This window comes from Heterocephalus glaber, unplaced genomic scaffold (genome assembly GCF_053883595.1).
Source record: "Heterocephalus glaber isolate CG9 unplaced genomic scaffold, H.glaber_assembly_v1.0 deba00000621, whole genome shotgun sequence".
NCBI classification, from domain to species: Eukaryota; Metazoa; Chordata; class Mammalia; order Rodentia; family Bathyergidae; genus Heterocephalus; species Heterocephalus glaber.
Window position 1 is genome coordinate 29,258,276 of NW_028258153.1, and position 22,554 is coordinate 29,280,829.

General features: G+C 39.6%; 1 protein-coding gene across 5 annotated transcripts in view; it reads right to left on the reverse strand.

The window, feature by feature from the left end:
* The window catches only part of Braf (B-Raf proto-oncogene, serine/threonine kinase), a 183,032-nt gene extending 162,095 nt beyond the window's left edge, over positions 1-20,937 (reverse strand). For all 5 annotated transcript variants that reach the window (XM_004851286.3, XM_004851285.3, XM_087206321.1 and 2 more), the window contains exon 1: positions 20,549-20,937. In XM_004851286.3, the coding sequence (XP_004851343.2) occupies positions 20,549-20,674 (126 nt within the window). In that variant the 5' untranslated portion in view covers positions 20,675-20,937. The remainder of the gene's footprint in view (positions 1-20,548) is intronic.
* Between the last annotated feature and the right edge of the window lie 1,617 nt (positions 20,938-22,554).

Below are 22,554 nucleotides of genomic sequence, written 5' to 3' on the forward strand. Positions count from 1 at the left end.
CAGGACCTTGTGCATGAGGCAGGCAGGGGCACCACTGAGCTAAATCCTTGGCCCAAAAAATTTAATCGTTAAAAAAACAAAACAAACAATCCACTAAAAGAAAAAAATAGGTAAAACTCTTGAAGACATAAGCATAGGCAAGAAGTTTCTGAACAGAACCCCAGTTGCACAAGAAATCACATCAAGAATCAACAAATGGGATTATATCAAATTAAAATGCTGTGGAAACCAAAGGAAACAACCAAAAGAGTGAAAAGAGACCCTACAGAATTGGAGAAAAGGTTTTGCCAGCTACTCTTCAGATAGAGAACTAATACCTAGAATATATAAAAAACTGAAAAAAATTAGACAGGCCAAAATAAGACTCAATCCAAAAATGGGCAACAGAAATGAATAAATACATCTCAGAAAAAGTACAAATAGCCAATAAATACATGAAAAAATGTTCAAGATTGCTGCCCAATAGAAAAATGCAAATTAAAACAAACTGAAATTCCACCTTATTCCAGAAAGAATTGCTATCAAGAAATCAAGTTGGGTGTGGTGGTGCACAGCCTATAATCCCAGTACTTGGGTGGCTGACACTGGAGGATATCTGTGAGTTTGAGACCAACCTGAGCTCCATAGTGAGTTCAGAGCAGCCAGAACTACACATCAAGACCCTGTCTCAAACAACAACAACAACAACAAAACAAAAACAAAAAGCCCTGCAAATACTAACAAATGCTGGCAAGGCTGTGAAGAAAAATGAAACTTTCTACATTGCTGGTAGAAATGTAAGCTAATATAACCACTAGGGAAATCAGTATGGAGATTCCTCAAAAACTAAAACTAGAAATTCCACTCAACCCAGCTCTTTCCCTTCTAGGTTATCTTCCTGAAAGATTTAGACAAATTATAGAGATACATACATACCCATGTTTATAGCAGCACAACTCATAACAGTTAAATTTTGGAAGCAGCCTATTTGTCCACCAACAGATGAATGGATAAAGAAAATGTAGTATTTATACACAATGAAGTCTACTCTGCCATAAAAAGCTTAAACTTGAATCATCTGTAGCAAAGTAGGTGCACTTTGAGACCATAATGTTAAGTGAAATAAATCAGACACACTAGCCTAAATAGTAAATGGTTTTTCTTGTGTAAAATAAAGAACAGATAATAGGAAACAGGCAGATCTTTTGCAAATGAGAAGGGGTCCAGGATGGAAAGATAGAAAGGGGAGTGGAAGGGGAAGGCGGAAGTAAAAAGAATTAAGTTGTGTTATGTACATGTACCAACTCTCCACAGTGAATGTAATCATTATCTACTGCAAACACGTACTAATATTAAAAAAAGAACAAAGAAGTAAAGTTTTAGCTGGGTGTGGTGGCTCACACTTTTAATCCTAGCACTCTGGGAGGCTGAGGCAGAAAAATCCCAAGATTGAGCCCAACTTTGTGATTTAGCAAAATCCTGTCTCAAAATTTAAATAAAATAAAATGGGATGGGGTTGTAGCTCAGTGCAAAGGCCCTGGATCCAATCTCCATTACGGGGTGGGGGTGGGGGGAGTTCTAGTGAGTACTAAGTAAAAGCAGATAGTGGGTGACCAATGACCAGAAGGAGAAAACAAAAAGAGCAGTAGCAAAGTCAAGGCACAGTATTTTTGGTTTTGGTTGGGCTGACTACAGCTGAAGGCAAACAGCAAGTAACCCATGTCAGAGATATCTAAAAGGGTATGTGTGGGGCAGGGATTTAGTTCAGTGGTACCGCGCTTGCCTCACAAGTGCAAAGTCCTGAGTTCAATCCCGGGTACCAAAAAATTTTAAAAAGTAAAAAAAATAAAAGGGTATGTGGCTGTTTATCTTTTTGTCAAGTTTGAGAGAGTAGAAACTTGTGATGTTCCAGAAAATTAAATTAGGGTGATGGTAGAACCCAGCAATAGCAATTAAAGGAAGGTATGCTTGCCTCCATACTAGGTAGCATCTTTATTAATAGTAAAACTATTTAACAAAGGAATGAACTGCCTTACTATTAAGGATATTTGACTGAATGTGTAAGCATTTATCAATGAATGCTATGAAAGAAATTTCATATTATGTTAGAGGTGGGTGTTATGGTTTGTGTTTAGATGCCCTCCCAAAGCCTCATGCTTTTTCTAGGTGGCTGAATCTACAGTGTGTGATTGAGTCATGCTGGGCCTCAGCCCAAGGGCACTAGGATTAAGGGTGTGAGTGCTACCTGCCCTAAGTAGTCTGCATAAGATAAAAGGGGCAGAAAGACACTATATTAAGGTCCCTTGTTGCTTTTGCTATGTGTGGGCACCATGAACTATTTCTTCTCTGCAATGTCCCTCTGCTATGTGCCACTCTGCTATGTGCCACTCTGCCTTGGAGCTAGCCCATTATGGACTAAAATCGGATTATGGACTGAAATCTCTACAAACTGTAAGTCAAATAAATCTTTCCCCCTTTAACTTTGGGTGCCAGGTATTTTGTCCCAGAAACTAGAGAAAAGTAACTAACGCAGTGGGACTAGGTTCATTTGACACTAAATTCTGACCTTCCTCATATTAAACCATAATTCCCATTCCTCCCTCCCTCTTGCTCCTCGATAACCTTTACTTTCTTTTTTTACTTTTTGCACAGCTGGGGGATTGACTCCAAGGCCTCTTAAATGCAAAGCAAGTACTCTACCCCTTAGCTACACCCCAGGCCTATTCTACCTTCTGTGTCTAGAATTTGCCTGTTCCATGTACCTCATTATATGAGAAATCATAAAATATTTGTCTTTTTGTGCCCACCTTATTTTACTTACTACAATGTTTTCAAAGTTCATCCATGTTATAGCATGTATCAGAATGCCTTTCCTTTTTTATGGCTAAATAATGTTCCATTAGACATATGTTTACATTTTATTAATCTACTGATAGGCACAGGTTGTTTCTACCTTTGGCTGCTGTGAATAATGTTACAATGGATATTAGTCTACAAATATCTGTTCAAATATTTGTTTTTAATTCTTTTGGGACTACTAAGACTGGACTTGAGATGTAGGGTAATTCTATGTTTAGTTTCTTAAGAAACCACCACCAAGTCTTCCACAGTCATTGCACAATTTTACCAGCCATGTATGAGGGTTCCAAGTTTTCCATATACTAACACTTATTTTCCTTTTTTAAAAATTATAATCATCTTCCTAAGTGTGAAGTGCCAGTTCATTGTGGTTTTTTATTTGTATGTTCCTAATGACTGAAGAGAGCACAATTATTCAGAAAGATGAAAATGTTTGGGCATAGGTAGCGGTGATTATTATACAGAATACTGAATGTATTTAAGGACATAATTTATACATTTATGGATGATTAAAATGATAAAGACTGGGGCTGGGGTTGTAGTTCAGTGGTTAAGCACTTGCTTAGCATGTGCAAGGCTCTGGTTTTGATGCCCAGCAAGCAAAATAAAACAAATTAAATGATCCCCTAAGTCAGGGATGGTGAACCTTTTAGAGCTTTCAATGATAACCAGAGCCTACTGTGGCACATGTGCCATAGGTTCACTACTACTGCCCTAAGTCAATAAAAATTTACCAATCAAGAGTCAATGCAGAAAAGAAAAAAAAATCATTTTAGATATTTCAACTACAAAAACATTTAATACAAGAACAAAGATGCTTAGCCGGGCATGTTGGTGCAAGCCTGCAATCCCAGCACTGGAGAGGCTGAGGCAGGAGGATCACTGTGAGTTCAAGGCTGGCCTGAACTACACGGTGAGACCCTGTCTTAAAAAAAAAAAAAAAGACAAAGATGCTTGTAAGTCATTTAAAAGAATAGGATTAGGAATTGGGACTCAGCCACTGGACTAAGGACATAGAGCATACTCTGTGAGCAAGAGGTTTGAAAGCTGCTGCCACTGGTGCTACCACCTTTTCCACACCCACAAAGCTGGCAGTGAACACTGGAATGGTCCGTTCAAACACCTCAACTGTTTCTAAACACTCAGATTTCACAAGCATGTCAAACAGTCAAAAGAGAGCTTTATTTTCTTTGCCTCCTGGTTGTGGAACTGGATCTAAGGGAAAGAATGTAAGTTATACGTTAACTGGATATAAAGAAGTTTAAGACAAGTACTTTATGTCATTATTTTTAAGATATTCAAATTAAAAAAATGTGACAATTGGGGTGCATTTTACAATCAACAGCATTCATGACCACTGGCAGTCTTCTATTTTAGAGACAGAAAAATAAATAATGGTGAATCTTAAAATCAATGACATCTTTATTTAAAAAAATTTAATTTTCCAACCTCTCAAAAACAAGGTAGAATATATTTTCATAGTATCTTCTAAAAGTTTTACATTTTGCATTTAATCTTCCCAGGATTTCTCAACATTATAAAGTAAAAGCCTAAATTAACCTTCTCCAATTTTTCCAAGACTATTTATGTGAAAGGTGTTCTCTAATTTTTAGCATATATCAAAGTAACTACTTCATCCTCTACTTTCTTCTTTGGTTCCTGTTTTCTCTTAGAATTTGGCCTAGCAGCTCCCCACTATGTGTCTGGCTATTCAATTCCTTAAGTTGTTTTTTTTAAAAAAATAACATTTCTAAGATTTTTAGCTGTTTTGATCAAAAGGGTTCATCTTAACTCAGGCCACCATTATGGAAAACAGAAATTTATTCTCTTTTTATAACTATTTTGTAACACTACCTGTGCTACCCTAAATGAAAATTAAGAAATAACCTGCCTGCCGGGGCCAGGGATTTAGCTCAGTGGTTTCGCCGCCTGCTGCGCAAGCGCAAGGACTCGAGTTCGATCCCCAGTACCAAAAAAAAAAAAAAAAAGAAGAAATAACCTGCCTAAGTCCAAGTTTAGAAATCAATATAATTCTCTTTACCAAGTATTTGAAAGAAACATAAACTATAATAAAATATTTCAAAGTATACAGGTAATTATAATAAAATAATGAGAATTGCCTGTACCTATACTATACATAGAATCACTGTGACTGTGACAGTTACAAGTTTAGCCTGAAGGGAAGAATTTGTGAGTCACAAATACTGTCCTGCTGCCATCGATTACATACTTTTCTAAAACGAATTATCCTTAGAATTCTGAACTAAAATTTTGATATTCCTCCAACATACATAACTGAATTTCTGAAAATGTTAGTATACAAGTACATTACAAATTCTTTGTACAAGTACATAAAAGAGTTAATTTCTTTTTCTTTCTTTTTGTTTGAGACAGGGTCTTGGTATGTAGCCCAGACTGGCCTCGAACTCATGGCAATCCTACTGCCTCAGCCTCCTAAGTGCTGGGATTATGGGTATGCACCACCACGCCTAGCAAGGGTTAATTTCTAAACTCAGATTATGATCATTTTTTCACCTACACCATCAAAATCCAGTATGTCATTAAAAGTGATATAGTTCCTTGGAACAATTCTTAAATATGCAGACTGTCCTGAATGTTGTAGGATGGTTGACTTTTCTTGGTCCTTGCTCATTAAATGCTAATAATAATGTTTCTTTCCTCTATCTTTGTAACAACCAAAACGCCTCCAAGGATTTCACCCCATTACATACAAGAGAATGTGCAAATTTTCTCAGTATGTCATTCTTTTCCACAACTCAGTCCCATCTATTTTAGTCAAATTTTATATCATAAAATTTGCAACTATAATCAGATTATTCTAATCCTTAACCCAAACTACCACAGGTATTCCCAATTCCAATTCTTTGTAAATTCTATTTCCATTGCCTTTTACAATTTCATTGCCCTTTTCCTTCCTCTATCTGCCTAGGTTAAACACTACTTTATATCAAGACCTCATTAGTCTAAAAATAACCTTCCATTTCTCAACTCCTACAGCATTAATTGTTCTGCATCATCCACTTCGGCCCTTCATCATATACTGCTGTGTGCATGTCATGTCTCCTCAATTAAGAGTGTTACTTCAGCCGGGCGTGGCAGCACATGCCTGTAATTGCAGTGCCCTGGGAGGCTGAGGCAGGAGGCTGTCACATTCAAATCCTGCCTGGACAACTTAGCAAGGCCCTGGCTCAAATTAAAAAATAAAAAAGGGGTGGGGATGTAGCTCAGAGTGAGCATCCTGGATTCAATACCCAGTACCAAAAAAACCCGTTATCTCTGGGGCTAGGGATATAGTTCAGTGGTGTAAGACATGGGTTACATCCACAGCACCACACACAAAATTATTATTTTTAAATTTTTATTTATTTTTTTCACACACAAAATTTTTAGAAGCCCACCCTCCAATGAAATTTGAAGTATAATTCCAATATATTAATACATGCAGTAGGATTGCTTTGGTTGAAGCACACAGTGTGTCCTCATCCTCACAAACCAAAGCTGGCCTGTGAGTTTCTTCCTTATCATAAGCCAGCCCTTAGACCAGTGCTGGGAAACCTACAGCACATGTGCCACACCCACTGTGTTAAACAATCACTGAAGTTATGTTGTAGTACTCAACTTCCCAGTCCTAAAGGGGAAGAAAACCTCTAACCTTACAGGACTGAGAACTTAGTGCTGCTTAAACCAAATAGTTCTGAAAACAAACTGGAAAGCTCTGGCTAAAGAGAAATTTAGAGAAGTGCCATATTCCAGGTGAGTGATAACTACTTGGACTAATACAGAAAAGAAATTCAGCTACTTACGTAGCAGTAGGTACCACTGTTAAACAGTAACAAAATAAGAATACCACAGGACTTTTTTTTTTGGTACCGGGTGCGGACTGAAGTCAGGATCATGTGCTTGCCAGGCAGGCGAGGTACCACTGACCTACATTCCTGGCCGGAGGGCTTTAAAAGGCTGTAGAAGCTGAGTGAGGTGGAAGATGCCCATAGTCCCAACTACTCTGGAGGCTAAGTAAGAGAATCACTTAAATCTAGGAGTTCTGGGTCAGCCTGGGCAACACAGTGAGACCTTGTTCTTATAAATAAATATATACATACATACATAGATACATAAATAATTAAGTCTAGAACTGCACTGATAAGGTAGTCACTAGCAGTGTGACACCATTTAATATTTTGTTGTTATTTTGTTTTTTGAGACAGGGTCTCGCAATGAAGTTCAGGCTGGCCTTGAACTCACTATGTAGCCCAGGCTGGCAACCCTCCTGCCTCAGCCTCCCAAGTGTTGGGATTACAGGCATGTGACACCATGCCTGGCTCTGATACCACTGAATTTTAAATCAAAATAAAATTTAAAATTTAGTTCCCCAATCCTACTGTGCAAATTGCCAGTGCACAATAGCCACATACATACAGTTAGTGTCTACCACCTAGGATGACACAGAACATTTCCATCATCACAGAAGAAAGTCTAACTCAATGGTGCTGGCAGCTGAAACCAACAAAAAACTATAATGCAACATAGTGAATAATATGATACAGGTACACTCTGGGATGTTATAAAATCAGAGGCACCAAACTTAATCTTAGAGATTAAGGTAGGCTTCCTACAATAAATAGGCAAGTTTGGAAGGTTTGAAGAGTGAGGATGAAGGAGGGAATTTACATTGCCAGCAATCTCAAAAGTATAAGCAAAGACAAGCCAGATTTGGAAAACATTTAAAAGAAAGTAACAGCATAGCAATCGCTTCACTGTACAGTATGAAAGTCAGGCGGCAATGATGGGGATGCTACTTTGCATAGTCAAAAAAATAAATATTCAATACAGAAAGAATGAAGAAAAATTTTAAAAAGGAAAAAAATCTTTCCAATTTAGCTTTTAAATTCATGGCAGGATAATGCCGGATACTACATTAAGTAGTAATTCATGTTCTATTTCTCAATGATACTATGTTTGAGTCAAAATGAGAATGACTCATACTAAGTGTCTAAACTGTTTTGGTAAGTTACATTTAACTCTTTGCAAAAGACCTACATCAAAAAGGTAGGGGACCCACAACGCTGTCCAGACAGCTCACTACTTAATATTGCCATTGGCTGTGCTGTTTGTCCCCACTCCATTCACTCTCACAAGCAGCTAACAATCTTCACACATTCATTTATCTCCTTCAAACACCACATGCCCTTACAGTCAGTTCAGCACTCTCTGGGTTCATACACCAGCTCTACAAAACAAGAGAAAACAAAAAGATCATACCACAACTCTCATCCTAGGTCAATAACTTCTTACTTCATAGGAAAAAAAAATGATGCAACTGAAAGGGATTATATATAGACTCTACTATCCAGATCTACTGATCTAGCATCATTTGTTAACAGGCACTCTGCCTTTTCTATTATCACAAGGAATTCTACTGGAAACTACTCATCCTACCTGTACACAAAGTCATTTTTCCTCTTGCCTCTGCATAGCATTGCTTCAGCAACTCTTATTCTCTCCCAACATCACTGCTATTTTACTCTGATGGTTCATTTCTAGTATTGTATGCCCTTATATTTTTCATCATTAAATAAAAATTTTTGACCCATCTTTCCTCATTTGCCTCAATTCTCTGTACCCTAAAAACAAGAACAAAAACAAAAACCTAAGGCTGTGTAACTTACAAAATGAAAATGGTTGTTGGACTCACAATTCTGGTGGCTGGATGGTCCAAACAGTATGGTACCAGAGAACTGTCAGGGTCCCTGTCACAACATGGCAAAAAAGAAGGGAAGCGGCTGCATGCAGAAGGGGCCAAGGCATGGGAGTGGCCTTGCTTTGTAACAACCCACACTCTCTCTTTTCCCCTCCCTCCCTCTCTCTCTTTCTTAAATACCACTGAGCCACATCCCCAGGCCATGGTCCCAGCTCTTAAAGGTTCCACCACTTCCACACTACCATATACTGGAGACCAAGCACAAGAACCTGCAGGGGACAAACCACACCCAAACCACAGCACTCAAAATCTTCATTTCCCTTTCCTTCCTAAAATCAAAGTCTTCCTGAGCACCCTACCTCAATGCTTTATTCTGGTGCCAATCACCAGCATACTTCGTTAACTCTGATAAATTCTGAATTTTTATCTTAATGGGCCTAACAGCATTTTACATAACTGACCACTCTTGGTAAATTTTTTTCCATTTGATCTGACCTTACTGGTTGTTTTTTCTCAAGTTCTTCCTCTCTTCACCTGGATCTCTTGTACACTCATTCCCCCTAGGGGAGCACACATCAGCCTCACAGTTTTAAGCACTACTAAATGCCAAGTTTAGGGCTGGCTAACTGCTGTAACACCCAAAAGGTATTTAGGACTCAAACACAATGAAGTTTAGTGATTTCTTCAGGAACCTAGGCTGATGGACAATCTATCATTTAGATGCGGCTTTCAACGTACCCTGGTGATCATTTCAGCTTACAAGAAAGAGAAAACAGGATGGAGGACATTTGTGTGGGCCCGACTGAGAACTGGTACACATCATTTGGGTTCATATTACACTAGCCAGAATTCAATCATACAACCATACCTAACCGCAAAGGGAAAATGCTGCCCAGCTGTATATCATGAGGAAAATGATACAGAGATATGGTGAACAGTCTCTGCCACTGGGCCTCACCCCAAACCCTAGAGGCCTATATTCAACTACCTAATTTAACATCTTGCCTAGCTAATCTACATCTCAAATTCAGCATGCTCTAAACTGAATTCTACATCTGTGCCTTCTTCCCCCTTGACACCTTTTTCTTGCACACCTCACATTGAATCTATCAAACATCCTAATGGATCTACTTTCAAAACATACAAAATGTGACTTCTTAATACTTGCACTACTACCACTGTGACCAAGAGTTTCCTCACTAGTTCCCCTGCTTCTTCCTTGCCCATTTACAAGTCTACCGTCTACTCAGCAACCAGAGTGGTCCTGTTAAAACGTAAATAAGATCAGCTCTGGTTACTCAAACCCTGAATGTCTTCCCTTTTTGTTTAGTGCAAAAGTCAAAGTTCTTACAGTGGCCCTTGGTCATACCTCCCCTCCAGAATTTCAACTCCAGTTCACCTTTCTGCTTTGAAGTTACTCCAGCAACTTTGGCTTCTTGTTTCTTGAACAAGTGAGGTACATTCTTGACACAGAACCTTTGAACTACTTGTTAACTCTGATAAATTCCTTCTGCTTGAAATGCTGTTTCTTCACCTTCTAAAGTTCTGCTCAAATGCTACCTTCCCAATTGAGGCCTACCTTCATCTCCCTATTTTAAATTGCAGCTGTCCTTCCCTAACCCTACTGTTTTACTTTCATGTGTTCATAGTACTTATTACCTTCAAACATACTGCTTCTAAAATTTCCTTTTTGTGTGTCTATGGTTTGTTTGCCCCCAAACCCCAACACCCACCACCACCACCATGAGAATATAGCTAAATAAAAGTAGAGACTTTTGTTTTCAAACATACTCCTAGTGGGCTGGTGGTACATGCCTGTGATCCCAACTATCAGAAGGCTGAGGCAGGAGGATTGCAAGTTGAAGCCCAGTCTGGGCAACTGAGGGAGCTATTTCAAAAAAAGGGGGCGGTAGGAGGGGGAATAGAAGTTGTAGGTCAGCAGTAAGAGCTCATAGTCCAGGCACAATTCCCAGGTTCCATTCCCAGCACCAAAACAAAACATCCTTAAACACTCACATTGCTACCTGGAACATATCAGACACTCATATTTATTGAATACAAGATACTCGCAGTCATATGAAATGACTATGCAAGACTCACTGATGTAGTTTTGAATGGATGACAATGTAAACGAGGACCACAGCTTTAAAAATGGCAAAATACAAGCCAGGTGTGTGGTGCATGCCTGTAATCCCAGCACCCGGGCTGAGGCAAGCAGATTGCCTTGTTCTACAAAGTGAGATCTAGTCTCAACCAGGAAAAAAAAAGCCAAAATGCAAATCATAATCTTCATCATTTTCCCAATAACACCATGAGACATAATCTTTCTACTATCATACTAAGGTGTTACCTCATTCCCATGAATTGTTTACCAGAATACATCAATGTTGCCACTTCATACTTCTTTAATTCAATAGTGAAGATTGAGGATACAGCTCAGTGATAAGAGCACTTGCAGTCATAAGGAAGAGTGTAATTTAAAGACAAGGTTAATGGAACGTGGTCAACATTGCAACAGTTCTAAGTCAGTCTTATGACTTAGCACTCACATGAAATTTCTTTTTTAAAAAAATCAACAAAGATTTCTGAAAGTTAAACCTTAAACAGGGCCAGGGATTTAGCCCAGTGGTTCTGTCGCCTGCCTCGCAAGCGCAAGGACCCGAGTTCGATCCCCGGTACCAAAAAAAAAAAAATGTTAAACCTTAAACATACTTATCTTTTGTTATTGTGCCAGCTAATCTTAATCACCAACTTGACTGGATTAGAAGACTCATGAAGGGACGACTGGATCAGGAGGGAGCCATACTCAGCAGGGTATTAGTCCACTGATGGTCACAGCTCAATGTATTGCTAGGCTGTGGGGCTAACTGGAAGTGAAGATGTGCTTTTGCAGGGTGTATCTCTTGGTGGCACTCTCTCCCTTTTACAGTATTTAAAAAAAAAAAAAAAAATTCACCATATTTTTTGATCACACTGCATATTCATCATCTCACTTTAATCTCATATCACTTCTATGATTTACTTAACACATTTAGTGTTACCAGAAATTCAGTGCATAGCATGAGGAGGGGGAAGGAAGAAAGAGATACGGCAGCAAAATGCAAGTACTGAATTGAATTCTCATATACAATGAAATGAGAGTGTGTAGCTTTCTGTTACTATGAGAAGGCATGTGTTCTGAGAATATATAGGTAGAATATAATCGATGTTAGAACTATAGTCATGTAAAAACTAAGAGGACAGAACAGGAATGGTAGGACTATCTGAATTGTTATCTGTTCCCTATTTGAAGTTCCCTGGAAGTACAGTAATATAATGTATAAAAGGGATGGGAGCTGGATGTAGCTTAATGGTACAGTGCATTCACAAAGCCCTTGGTTCTAGCTCCAGCACCAAAAAAAGTACTTCGTCTTGTTATTGTTTTTAAAAAAGTTATAAAGGCAGCAATTGTTTGGTATTCCTAGAAAACACAGGATATTTTTGTAATAAGAATTAATTCCCTTCATATAACATTAGAAACTGCTAACAAGATCTCTTTAAAAACAATCATACTTACTTAATACCTTTAAATTAGTAATTGTTTTTTCCCTCTAACTTACAGAGAGATTTCATAGAGAGAAAAACTCTGAAATACAGGGAAAAGGATAAGCCTGGTAAAGTTCTTATAATTACATTTTTACTGCAGGTACTAGTACTCTTCTTTAATTAAAAATTTAAAATATTTAAGACCAGGCCGGGGATTTAGCTCAGTGGTTTCGCCTCCTGCTGCTCAAGCGCAAGGACCCGAGTTCGATCCCGGGTACCAAAACAAAACAAAACAAAAAAATATTTAAGACCAAACCAATTTATTTAGCAAAATAAATGCTGCAAGGTAGAAAATACAGTTTCAAAATATTAAGTCAATAAAAGAACAATCCTAATCAGTGTTAAAATTATTTTAAAGTATTCAAAGGTAAGAGACTAATTCAAGGGCTGAGGGGATTTAGCGCAGTAGCACTGCGCCTGCCTCATAAGTGCAAGGTCCTGAGTTCGATCCCTGGTACCTCAAAGAAAAGAGAGAGAGATTAATTCAAAGCATTCTAAAAGTGTATTTTACTTAAGCTGTTTCTAACAAAAAGTCAAAATCTCCTGGTCTTACTAATTTAAACATTGTATATTTAGTGCAGGAAAAATGTAAGACAAAAGTAGGTATTTCTCAATTTCAACACAAAGTAGCTTTTACAACAGGAGTTGGACACCTTTGTAACTTTTAAAAAACATTAACTTTAAAACATTTGAAAGGGCCGGGGATTTAGCTCAGTGGTTCAGCCCCCTGCCTCACAAGTGGACGGTCCTGAGTTTGATCCCTGGTACCAAAATATCCCCCCAAAACCAAAACACTTGAAGACCATCTGCCAAAATGTTGTGTTCATCCCTGGAAAAGCAATTTCAAAATCTGCAAGGTAGGGCCAGAGATTTAGCTCAGTGATTTCACCGCCTGTCTCACAAGCACAAGGACCCGAGTTCGATCCCTGGTACAAAAAAAAAAAAAAAAATCTGCAAGGTGGCTAACGAACGAAAATTAGAGTGACATTCCTTACAATATGAATAAATGTCTACATACTTTCTATCTTCCATACTGTCACAGGTATTTCAGACTTATGCTCTATGAACATGTGACTGATTTTTTTGTCTTTTAATTCTTAAGTGAAACTCACGAACAGAAACATTATTTTGTATTGTAGGAATGCCTCCCGGGCTAAAGAGTAAAGAACTTTCACCAGTACAATTTAAAGCGGGGCCACTGAAAAAAGTAGAAATATGACCAACTATCACTATCTATATTTAGCCTTAGCAAAAAGGTTAATAATATAATGATGACTCTAATATTAATAAATGTGCTAATTCTGAAATATCAGATGCCAAGACTGGGCCCAAACTTTGCAATTCTCCTGCCTGAGCTTCGCAGGGTGCTAGGGCATGCACTGTCACACCTGGCTGATTTTTACATTTTCAGGTAGTTAAAGAAATTAAAAGAAGCCAAGCATGGTGGCTCATGTCTGTAATTCTAGAACTTAGGAAGCCTGAGGCAGGAGGATTGCTGCAGGTTTGATGTCAGTCTGGACTACGCTGTGAGTTCAAGGCCAGCCTGAACTACATAGCAAGACTGTCTCAACAAAACAAAACAAAACAAAACAATTTCATGACATACGAAAAGTACATAAAATTCAAATTTCAGTGTCCAAAAAGTTTTATTGGAACACAGTCAAATTTATTCACTTATATACTGTCTATCAGCTACGTATTTCTGAGCTGCAATAGCATTATTTGGTAGTTGTGACTGGAACCTTATGGCCCACAGTACCTAAAATATTTACCACCTGACCTTTATAGAAAAATTTGCTGACCCCTATGTCAGAGGCAGGTTGATGAAATTTTCTACACAGATGACACCTGAGAAGATTCATACTGTACAAATTTCTTTTACACACAGTAGCTCTAAAATTTTTACAATCATCAAATCCTTTTTTCAAAGAAACTAACATATAAAGTAGATAGACAAAGAACTACAGTAATTAAAGTGTAGAAGCTCTAAAACAACCTTTAGCTCCTCTGAATAAGGTTCTTGGAACCCCAAAAGTGTTTCAAACTACCTGTTATAACCAATTTGGTTGATATAGTAAACTGATTTTATGGCTAGCATTAGAGGGAGTGGGGGTGGGGGGAGAGAACAGTATGAAAATCAGGGTGTGTCTCATATCTAATAGGATTCATGCATCAATTCTTTCACCAAATATCTGAGTACCTATCCTATGCAACAGGTACTACTGTACAAGGATAAAAAATGCACAAAACAGACAAAAACTATCTCACAATGTGTGTACTGGGCCAGTATAAAATGTTTATTTTTTAGAGTGGTAGTGTTTTTTAAAAATTGTCTTAGAGCTGTGAAGTAATTTGAAAACCATCACCTATGGTACATTTGTCCCAAAAGTGCTGTTAGTAAGTACAGCTACCTAAGAATGAAAATGATGTTTCATTTGCTATTACAGAGCTTCCAGAAGACACAAAATTAACTGAGTTCAAAGTAATATTCTACATCAAAGGCATTCCCGGAGCTCAGAAAAGAATGTAAAGTTAGGAGGCATCAATTTTCCTCTAAGCACAGTCTCAATATATGAAGAAACAAAAATAATAGTTTTTTTCTTTCTTAAGCCCAAGAGAAAACATGGAAACCAAAATAATCTCAGAGGGTAGAGGGGAGAAAAAAATAATTGCTTAATGTTAGGGTGAGGCTGTCTTATATTTCTTCTGACTACCATGCTAATTAAGCATGAGAGTAAATTAGGTTAGTAGCCAAAAGAAACTGAAAAATAAAAACTACCTCACAGAACATGACAATGCTCAACAAAATAGTTAAGGAAGAAATGGAACAAGTGAAATTACATTTTTTGTTAAACTAACATGAAGTTACCTTTAACATTGAGCTTAGGAAAGCACTGCTTAGCCAGACATAGTGGCACAGGCCTGTAATCTCAGCACTGGCAGAGGCGCAGGAGGAAAGCAAGTTTGAGCTCAGTAGCAATTTAGTGAGACCCTGTCTCAAAATAAAAAATAAAAGGGGCTGAGGACGTCAGTGCAAAGGCTCTGGGCTCAAGCCCCAGTAAAGGGGGAGGGGCAGTTTTGCACTGTTTAAACCAGGCATGATAGTGCATGCCTGTAATCCCAGCTATTCAGGAGGTTGAGGCAGAAGGTTCACAAGTTTGAGGCCAGCCTGGGACACTCAATGAGACCCTGTCTCAAAAAATAAAAAGTGCTGAAAATGTAGCTCAGTAGTACAGGGTCCTTGAGTTCAATCCCTAGTGAAGAAGAAAAAGGAGGAGGAGGAGGAGGGGGACAAAGGAAGCACTGTTTAGACAGAAAAGCTCCCAAATAGGCTCACCTATTTTGAGTTTACAAGTTGTGCTAATTATTTTTGATTCTGACTTAACAGAATAACCTAAGTAGGTGAAAGACACAGAGAATGAGTAAAGGATTAAAAACAACTTAACTTCTAGGAAAGACAAAACTCTAATAGGAACTACTGACAAAAAAGGCTTATCTTAATGATACTTTGAGGCCAAAATATAGAAAATTAGGAATTTATGTGATTTTATAAAATAAAGGATTATGACAAAAAGTTTACTACCTACTCCAAGTAATATCTAAGTGTCAAGATACAAAGTGTACTCCTTTAGTTCTGAACGGGAAAACAATTTTATGATTGGAGAAAAAGGGAAAAAGGAAGGACACTTAAGTAGCTCCCTCATTCTACAAGGTAGCCATAAGTCTTAAAAATGCCAAAAAACAAGGCAGTCTACATTTGACTCTCTTCCCCATCGCTCACAGAACATAGGTTCTATTAGTCAGATCTGCTTCCTGTTCATCCTAATCAGGAAAGCAGGGAACAACAACAACAACAAAAACTCCCCAAAAAGCCAAGACTATTCCAGACTACTATTCTAATATAATTTTTTCTGGTCTGTTGTCCAAATATGATTAAATCAAATTTGTGCTCATGTTTACTACATTCAAGATTCCAGCACACAGTCCAATATTCCTCTATCATCCATTTACTGACAATTGATTGCCAGCATATATAAGTGACTGATATCAGATAGTTTGCTATTTTTTCTTTTTCCAGATAATTTCCTAAATAAAAAGGATGAACGAATGCCCAATGGGAAGAAAGAGTTCATTAAGTGAGGAGAAAGAGTACAGAAAGAAAATATAGACCAAGGATAATCAACTAGTATTTTATAGTTTTTTGTCTAAAGGAAACCTTCCAATTTACCTGGGCAAGTATGAACACCAATAGCCGGCACTGCACATGCGCTACCCTTAGTAGGGATAGCACTTGTCAGAGAATGATGCAACCCAACCTGGCATCTCAAAGATGTATTTTAATACAGAGGACTCATTATAAAGGAGATCCCATCCCAGGATATTCCCTAGTCAATACATTATTATAATTAGCTTAACTAAGATTGGTGATAAGAGATCTGGAAAACAGAAAATAACACAATTATAATGGTAATGAAATTGTAAGAGCTCCCTTCTACAGAAATACAGCACAAGAGGAACAGGTAAATATTATATCCTGGTATCACATTTTTTAAAGTAAGAGTATGTCATACTATACCCTGTTATACCATATAGTCATAGAAAATAACATCAAGGGAATATACAGTCAGAAGTAAACATTTAATGCCCAAAGTATAAGCATATTCATTTAGTAACTAGTAAGTTTCTATCACCAGAATATTCTATTTCAACTGCTTAAAAAATAATATAAATATAAGACATGAAATCTGTTCACTCTCCAACAAAATTTTAAATACTAAAAATCTGTATTTTATGTCCAAGATGTATAACTGTAAAAAACAACCTACTTAATATCAAAAAAAAGATGTCAGTTAAGTAAATCATACTTTAATAATATGTAAAAGTTTTGCTATTTTTTAAAATTAGAAAACCACACAGTGTATTACACAAACATAAAAGAATACATGGAATATACTATGTTTATAGTAATTACACCTGGTGGTAAGATTATAGAATTTTTAAAAACTTTTTATACTTAATGTTTTTCTAATTTTCCTATAATAAATGTCCTTTACTTCTGCAATTATCACTATTTTTAGAGCAGCTGAAATTTTCCTCTGACAAACTTTTTTTAAAAAAAGCTTGTCATGAGCCAGGCATGGTGGCACATGCCTGTGATCCCAGCCCTTGGGAGGCTGAGGCAGGAGGATTACAGCAAGTTCGAGGACAACCTGGGCTACATAGTGAGTTCAGGGCCAGCTTGAACTACAAAGGGAGACCCTGCCTCAAAAAAAAAAAAAGCTTGTCAGATAAGATAAATCTTTAGAATAAAATGTGTCATTACACACAAGCATAATTTTTCATTTCTTCCCATGTATTTGACAATATAAGACAGCCCATTAAGCAAACATAAGGAAAACAGTTCAAGTAAAAGACCACAGTACATTGAAGTTTCCACTGAATTAATACCAAGTTCAAATTTTAAAATATGTATGTATGTATGTATGTGGAACTGAGGACTGAACCCAGGGTCTTTGCATTGAGTACTATCACCAGCCCTTTTTATTGTTTAGTTTAAGATGGGGTCTTACTAAGTTGCTAAATTCCAAGGCCTGGGTTTGAACTTGTGATCCACATGCTTTGCCTCTGAGTGCTGGAATTATAGGCATGTGCCACCACACCTCAGCTTCAACTTCAGATTTAAAATTATTTCTTGGAGGAATTTATTCTATCATCTCTAATATTGATATCTATAGTCAAAAGAGATCCACTTTTTATCATTCATAAAATACATTATTATGACTGCACTGAGGAAAAGCTATTCATCACTAAACATTAAAATCTGAGTGGGGGTGGGAGGGTATGTGGCTCAGGGGTAGAGTACTTGCCTAGCATGCACAAAGCCCTGGGTTCAATCTCCAGCACTGTAAAAGATAAATAAAACCTGAGTGGAGGGGTCAGTGAGAAACATCTGTTTTTTGCACTACTGCGGACTGAAACCAGGAGCTACAGAGCTACATCCAGACATTTATTTAAAGTTATGTAAAGATAGAGCCTCCCTAAGTTGTCCAGACTGGCCTTGAAATTGTGATCCTCCTGCTTCAGCCTCCCAAGTAGCTGGAATTACAAGCATGCACCACCACGAACAGCAAAAATTTGTCTTTTAACTAAATATAATTAGTTAAGTGTATGCTTATTGTTTCAGGGGATAGGAACATGTTTTCCAATTATTGGCAATTTAATCTTTACTTCGGCTAGCCTGGAGGTCCTCAAGCATTGGTATGTGGAAATTGCCCAGGGAGTGTGCCAAACACAGAAAGCCATGGCCCAGTCACTCACCAACTGAATGAGAGTCTTCAGGGGGCAGAGCTCCAAACAATCTGGCCCTTTCAAGATAGGAGGGTAGAAACTATTCAACCAAGGCCTTCTGTATAGAAGACTGGAGTGAAACTGAATCACAGAATTACAATTTCATAACCCCCTATCCATTAATTTATCCACACTAGTCTTCCATATACATGCAACTCAAAAAAACCACACATGCACTGCTCAATAAAGCCCAAAAGCACCTGTGCCTGAAAAGACAAAGGCATATCCGATTCCTGAAGAAAAGACAGCAGATGTGATCCCTAGTATTTATCCATTAAAAACAATGTATCCTAAAAATAAATTTCCTTGTCAACGGAACAAAACTGTTTATAAATAAGAAGAAATGTGGAGGTCCTGGGAAGACAAGAGGAAGCTTCAGCAAGTTAAGTACCAAAAGCCAGGAAACAAGGCAGAATGAGTGGTAACTGGGGACAAGGGAAACGGAATAAACCAGGAAATGGATGCAGGGAAGAGCTCTAGCCTTGGAATCTGAGAAGTTGAGGGAGATGAATTAATACTAGGAACTGATCTGAGCAGAAATGCACACTAGAAAGTGGAATGATTTTAAGAAATAAAAAATATGAGAAATGTAGATCAAATAATAGTACAGAACACATTTTGGGCACAGATGGAAGATGCTATAAAAGAGTGGAAAACAAATATTACTGTAGACAAACTGCCACCGTGTAAAACAAGTGTATTATTAGATGGATTTCCAAAGTAGAGATGGGGGGGGGGTGTCAAAAACTACACAGAGGAGAACTGGGAAACAAAAACGGAAGCAGCAGGAAGGAAAACAGCTATAAGGTCTCAGAATAAGTCACATTATCTAATCAATAATTCTAAAGCACAGTTATACATAGATTATCTGTAAAGCGTAATGGTGTATTATTTTATGTAATAAAGTACTAAAAATTAAAATGTAGTACATTTTTATAAAATACGTAAATTAAGTAAATTCACAAGGTGACAAGAAGCTGAATAATACAAAAAACAGGTCGAGAGAAGCAAGAAGAAAGGAAAAAGTGAACGGGCTAAAATAGTACAAAAAGGAGGACCACACACAGAGAAAGCAATCAGACCTACTTTAAAAAAGAGACCGAGAGGTGTGGATGTACACCGAAAGACTAGCTAAAAACTGCTAGTAGTGCAAGGGTACAAAGAAGTGAGCGAAATCTGATGGAATCTTGACAGCTTTAGGGTTCAGAAAGTAAGACTTCCAAGTGTAAAGAGGGACTTGGAAAGATAACAATAGATGACGATGTTAACAGGGAGCAGGAGACGGAGTTCGGGGCCTCCAAAGGACGAGGATGAGACGTGCAGAAACGCTCTCCCGCGGGAGCTGAGACTGGGAGGCGGGCAGGTCAGACAACTGGAAACTGAGCGGGCGGCGGGCGGGGATGGGATGGAGGTTACTCTCGGCGACAGAGCACGAACATCAGGACTGGGAGCCAGAGCCTGGGATGGCAACGGAGCAGGGTGGAAAAGTCAAGACTAAATCAAAGCCACCCACTGGGTAAAACTGATGAAGAGAAATCCCCCCAAAAGTAATAAGGTGGATGGAGGGGCAGAGGCCTGAAAGGGGGGAGTGGGGCAAGTGGAGACGGAGCGATGCGCCCGTCACCCACGGCCGTGCGATAATCACCCAGGCAGTGCTTCGGGACGGGGTCTTGGCCGCCGCCTCCCTCCCCGCAACCCTTGCCCCCACCCCCCGAGGCAAACATTTCAGGGATGCAGGGCTGGATGCCTCGGCCAGGCGTGACCTTCCGGGACAGCCTCGCGTCTCGCCCCCTACTGACAGCCGCCGGCTCCGCCGCGGCAGCCCGGATCGCGCTTGGGCGGGGGCCAAGGAACCCCCCGGGCCGTCGTGTTTGTTTACGTAGTGACAAGCCGCGGGGCGCAGAGGGGACCTGGGGCGATGCCCACCTCGCTCCCAGTCGCAGGGCCGCCGGGGGAGGGTGGCTGAGGGCACGGAGCCCCTGCCGCCGCCTCTCCCCACATAAAACACCGGCTGGCCGCGCGGAGCCCGAAGGGGCAGCGGGTGGCGCCGGCACTCACCTCCTCGGGAATGGCAGGGTCTGCAGCCGAAGAAGCCGCGGCGCCGGCGCCGGCCTCGAGCTCCATGTCCCCGTTGAACAGAGCCTGGCCCTGCTCCGCGCCGCCGCCGCCACTCAGCGCCGCCATCTTATAACCGAGAGCCGGGCCCGAGCGGCCGCCGCTGGGCGGGGAGGGGGAAGGGAGGCGGAGGGCGGGGGGAGGCGGGGGCGGAGGCGCGGGAGGGGCGGCCGGGCGCCGCGGCCGGGAGGGCTCCTGGGCCACCTCAGGTACCGGCCCGCGGCCCCGGGCGCAGCCGAGCCTGAGGGGATTGGGGGAAGGACGCGGGGAGGAGGGGGCGGTCGAAAGGGGCGGAGACGACGAGAAGTCGCCGCGGCAACGGCGTCACTCGAGTGTCACGGTCGTGACGTCACCCGAGAGCGTGACGTCATCCGAGGAGCGCCCTCTCGCCGTCGTGTTTGGGGGGTGGTTTCCCCTCAATCCGCCTGCGCGTTTGCACTTTCCCTGAGCTCAGCGGTTTCCATGGCTCCGATTTCCTACTTTGTTCTCATCTCCTCGGTCCTCAGCCTGTTCTGCAGTGTAGGATTTACTAGAAGCGCAAGGGTGGTGTTTGAGAAGTTGCAATCCTAGAGGGAGGAAGGCGGGGAAACCCATACTACTTGTTATTTCCATTACACCGAGGAACAGCTAAATTGTCGGTATGGTGCCTGTACCCTTTCCTTGAAGGACGACCTGTTAAAATGAGTCCAAATAGAAGCTGGACGTGGTGACGCATTCTTGTAATCCCAGCACTCAGAAGGCTGAGGCAGGAGGATCGACGCAAATTTGAGGCCAGCCTGGACTATATAGTTGAGACCCTGTCTCAGAAAACCAAAAAAAAAAAAAAAAAAAAAAGTACAAATGAAAATCTAAACGCTCTTTTCCTCTCATCTTTGAGGAAAAAAGAATGTTTTCTTTGACCTATTAATCCGCTTTTGGATTCATTTAACAAGTATCAATTGAGTGCTTTCCATGCTCTAGGGCGTATGTAAAGCACATAACATTCTAGACATACGAAGCATCAAAAGTAATCATTTTTATTTTGAAGAAAATCAGTGGAAATAAATACTGGCAGCGTTTGTGAACAGAATCTTCCAAGGCATTCTCTGTAAACTATGTACAAAACAATCAGATGAGGAAATGTGTATTCTCTTTGAGTTGCCTAATTACAGAATGGAATTTAAGAAAATACATTAAAGGACAAATAATCAGAAAAATTTAAGAGAGAAACAGAAACACAGAAGTTACTGATGATATGCAATTAATTGTCAAAGTGACCTGAATATGAAGTTATGAAAGCCTGAGTGGTCTCTGCCTTTTTGTGCTTAGGGGTGGAGATCATTACGAGTGGCCTTATTACTTAGGATGCTTGGAGAGAGAAGAAACTGACCTGACTTCTGAAGGAATATGCTCATTCAATCTGGTCACCATGAGCATAAGGGCTGATGGTAAGGGGTAGAGTTGTGTATGTGGCTGCTTGATGAATCCAAATACTAATATTTTCTACCTTTAAAAAAACCACCCATTAAATAAGCATTGTATGCTCTGTCAGCTTCATTGTATGTTCTCTTCCAAGTAGGAAAGTTTTCTTGAGGAACTAAATTTATTTTTATTTTTATTTTTATTGGTACTGGGGATTGAACTCGAGTCCTTGCATTTGCGCAGCAGGCGGAGAAACCACTGAGCTAAATCCCCGGCCCAAGGAACTAAATTTAAATCAGAAGGTACTTTGCCAAATAATAGGGTAAATGAAGATAATCCTAGGGACAATATCATGAAGCTGTGCTAGTCTGAAGCACCCTTTTTAACATGACATTTTTCAGCAGACTTAAAATATCACCGTCAGCCAGTCAAGGGACCCTTTTACGTCTCCATTATCAGAAACAACTGGAGTTTTTGTTTGTTGTTTTTATTTTATTCTCTAAGTGTCTTAGTTCACTTTTTTTTTTTTTGTACCGGGGATCAAACTC